This window comes from Carlito syrichta, unplaced genomic scaffold (genome assembly GCF_000164805.1).
Source record: "Carlito syrichta isolate Samal-C Ts95f unplaced genomic scaffold, Tarsius_syrichta-2.0.1 Scaffold135706, whole genome shotgun sequence".
Taxonomy (NCBI): domain Eukaryota; kingdom Metazoa; phylum Chordata; class Mammalia; order Primates; family Tarsiidae; genus Carlito; species Carlito syrichta.
Genome location: NW_007079802.1, coordinates 58,336 through 61,567, shown reverse-complemented (window position 1 = coordinate 61,567; position 3,232 = coordinate 58,336). Strand labels below are relative to the sequence as shown.

Genomic DNA, 3,232 nt, shown 5'->3' with positions numbered 1-3,232 from the left:
AGAGGGCGCAGGCCAGAGCAGAAGGACTCTTGAACCCAGGGAACCCAGGACTCTGGGTTTTTCCAACATCCTCCCAAAGGGTCACTTACCTTACTCTTGTTCAGGGATGCAGCGTTCTGTAGAGACCAAGAGAAACCCAGGAATGAGAAAATGCCCTGGACAAGGGCCCAGACTCCAGCCCCACCCAGACCCTCTGATGACCAAGACTCAGAGCAGGTCCTTGGCATCCCCGTGAGGGGACTCAGGGGAAACAGGGGTCACAGGGAGCCCTGGAGGTCACAGAAAGACACAGTGAGGGGGGCGTTGGGCAGTCATCTTCTCACCCATCTGCAGGGGTATGGAGATGTCTTCCTCCTGGAAACCCTTGCTCCGAGTAAATTCCTTAAATTCTTCCAAAGCCTCTGGGTTCACGTTGGGATCCCTACCTGTGGGTGAGGTGGCCAGGTGAGCTGAAGTGAGGATCACTGCATGGCCGTGCAGAGAGCAGATGCCACAAGGAGACAGCCACCACCCATCTGACAGGTCCCCGGGAAGAGGGATGGCAGTGGGGACATCCTAAGCCACTGAAGCTCCAGAAGCCACCCTGCAGGGTCATATCCCTGACCTGGAAGGACCTTGTGTCCTGGGGCACTGGGCTGCCCTCCCATCCTGGGGGGTCCACGAAGGTCTCTGTCAAGACACCACATCCCTGCTTGAGGTGACCTTCCCCAAGACCCTAGGATGAGGCTGGGCGTGGTGGCTCACACCTATAATTCCAGCACTTTGGGAGGTCGAGGTGTGAGGATTGTCTGAGCCCATGGGTTCGAAACCAGCCTGGGCAATTTGGTGAGACCCTATCTCTACAATAAATAAAAAAATTAGCCGGGCGTGGTGGTGCATGTCTGTAGTTCCAGCTACTTGGAAGGCTGAGTCAGAAGGATCGCCTGAGCCCAGCAGGTCAAGGCCACGGTGGCCGGGAGCATGCCACTACCTTCCAGCCTGGGTGACAGAGTGAGACGCCAACTCAAAAACAAAAAGACCTTAGGATGTGGCACTTGACAGCCATGGTGTCCAGAATCCAGTTCACCAGTGGTCAGGCCACCAAGGGCCATGTCTGCCCCTGTCTCTGATGGTCCCTGCCCACCCCACCCAATTCCAACTTAAGTAACTTGGACCAGCCACCCAGGGCAGCAGGCTGTCCCTAACACATGAAGGCCAGCACAGAGGTGTCCCATTCCCTGGGTTCCAGCACACGGCTGATGCTGGTTCCACTGACTTCTGGAAGAAGAAACACCAAGGCAGGACGCGTGGGTCTCTGAGGGCCCCTCACCCATGAGCTTTGCAATGTGGAGCCGTCTGCCATGGCGCTGGTATTCACAGTAAAAGATGCAGAAGCCAGGCACCCGCAGCTTCTGAATGTGCACAACCTTCCTTTCCTTGTCTGTAGATGACAGAGAAAATGGCTCTCAGTGTCTCCATTCCCAGAGAAAACATTCAGGACACATCTAGGAACACTCTGGAAGGTTTTGGCAGTCACCCAGCCTCCCCTCCTGGGGAGCATGGACCTGACACGGTCCAGCATGGACCTGACACAGTGGAAAAGCCTCTTCCGGCAAGGTCCCAGCCTTGGATGGAGTCCCAGAGGCCAGAGGACCACTGAGGCTAGAGCTTAGCTGTCCCAGCTCCTAGCAGCTGGCCCACCCTGCTTCCCCGGCCCCTAACCCTCGGTTTCCCCGAGAGGTCAACCGCTAAGATGGCGCCGAAGGAAGGCGTGATCAGGCAGACCCCGTTGTGGACAAGCCTGTCACACCTGGTGTCTGATATTGGGCCATGAGTCCCCCAGGATAGGAGAGGTCGGCCCCTCCTGGGAGGTGGGCAAAACAGGGAGGCTCCCCCCCACCACCACCTGCAGAAAGGCACCCCAGGCGCTGTCCCACGGGAGGGGACTACACAGCCGGGCAGGACGCACAGGATAAGTATTTTTCAGGATCCTCAGTTCTCTCTATCAGAAATATCTTCAGGAGGCATTGATTGTTCTTCCTGGAAAACAAGAAGCACGTTAGCAGTGGCGCCCAGGACACACCTGGGTTGTCCTCAGCCCACCTGGTGCCTCACGCTGGCCAGGTGGCCCGAAAATTCCACTGCCACCCCCGCCAAGGTTCAAGACACTCTGGACTGTTTCCTCTCGGTCAGGAGAATGATTTGTACCACCACCCGCCACGTGTGGGACTGGGGAGGGGGAGAGAAGTGGTCCGAGGGCATCCACAGTGGACGATACTCACAGGAAGGTGACTGTGACCTCCATGTCCCCACCTTCCACGGCTTTCACTATCACAGGAAACACCTTCTTGGGCCTCTGCACCAATGGCAGGTTATCGTCAATGGCCACAGCGTCAACGTACCAGGTCCCGGTGGCCTAACACAGGCGGAGGCTGTGAGCCCATCAGGGGCAGCCCAGATGCTCCCCCACGGCCCTGGACACTGGGACCTGCAGTTGGAACCAGACACTCCTGGCATCCCAGCTGCAGCCCCCACAGGCAGGCTGGGATCTGCACTCCCACACCCCGGGATTGGTTACATACAGCTAGCCCAGAACTCGGGGCTCTCAGCCCACAGCCAAGGCAGAGAGTGTCTGCACCCCGCGGACCCTGAGGCCCAGGCACCCGATGAACCCTTCCTCCTGAGGACCCTCCCTATGACGCAGGACCCCCCAGGCTGCCCTCTGCTCTACCATTTGCCCCAGGAGGGGCCCTGTCTGTGGTGGAACACCAAGACCCCCATTCTTTGGCCACTCCAGGCCAGGAGTACAGGTTGGGAACCCGGCCTCAACAACACCTCCTAAAGCAGGGCCTCTACCTGCCCCCAGCCCAACCCCTCTCACATCCTCCTCCTCCTCCAGGGCGAAGGACAGGGCAGTGACCAAGCCGAGCACGAGGGTCAGGACCAGGGTCTTCATCTCCAGGGCTCTGTGCTCACAGCCTAAGTAGGTCACCTGAGTGTCGGACAAAGCTGTGCTAGCTCCACTGGTGATGGCCTTTATGCCGTCCCCCGGTCCTTCAGCCAGTGACTTGGGGCACTTGGCACAGACCGTACCCCTCCCCCGTGGGCCCTGGCCTGTCTTACATCCGGGAGGGCAGAGTGTTGTCATTGTTGAGATCTGGTGAGTAGCAATTAATTGCCATCCAGAGAGAAAAAGACACCTGATGCCATCCAATGTTTGCGCCATCCAAATGTGCTCACTCACAGGCAAGCC

The 3,232-nt window shown here is 58.3% G+C and overlaps 1 protein-coding gene across 1 annotated transcript; it reads right to left on the bottom strand.

Annotated features, from left to right (window-relative positions):
• Positions 1-207: 207 nt before the first annotated feature.
• On the bottom strand, positions 208-2,935 carry OBP2B (odorant binding protein 2B). The gene is made up of 6 exons (XM_008049521.1): positions 2,861-2,935; positions 2,262-2,395; positions 1,949-2,019; positions 1,310-1,420; positions 324-515; positions 208-269 (listed from the first exon to the last, which is right to left on the bottom strand). Exons 1-6 carry the CDS (start codon positions 2,933-2,935, stop codon positions 208-210), a joined length of 645 nt encoding a protein of 214 aa, XP_008047712.1.
• Positions 2,936-3,232: the final 297 nt, after the last annotated feature.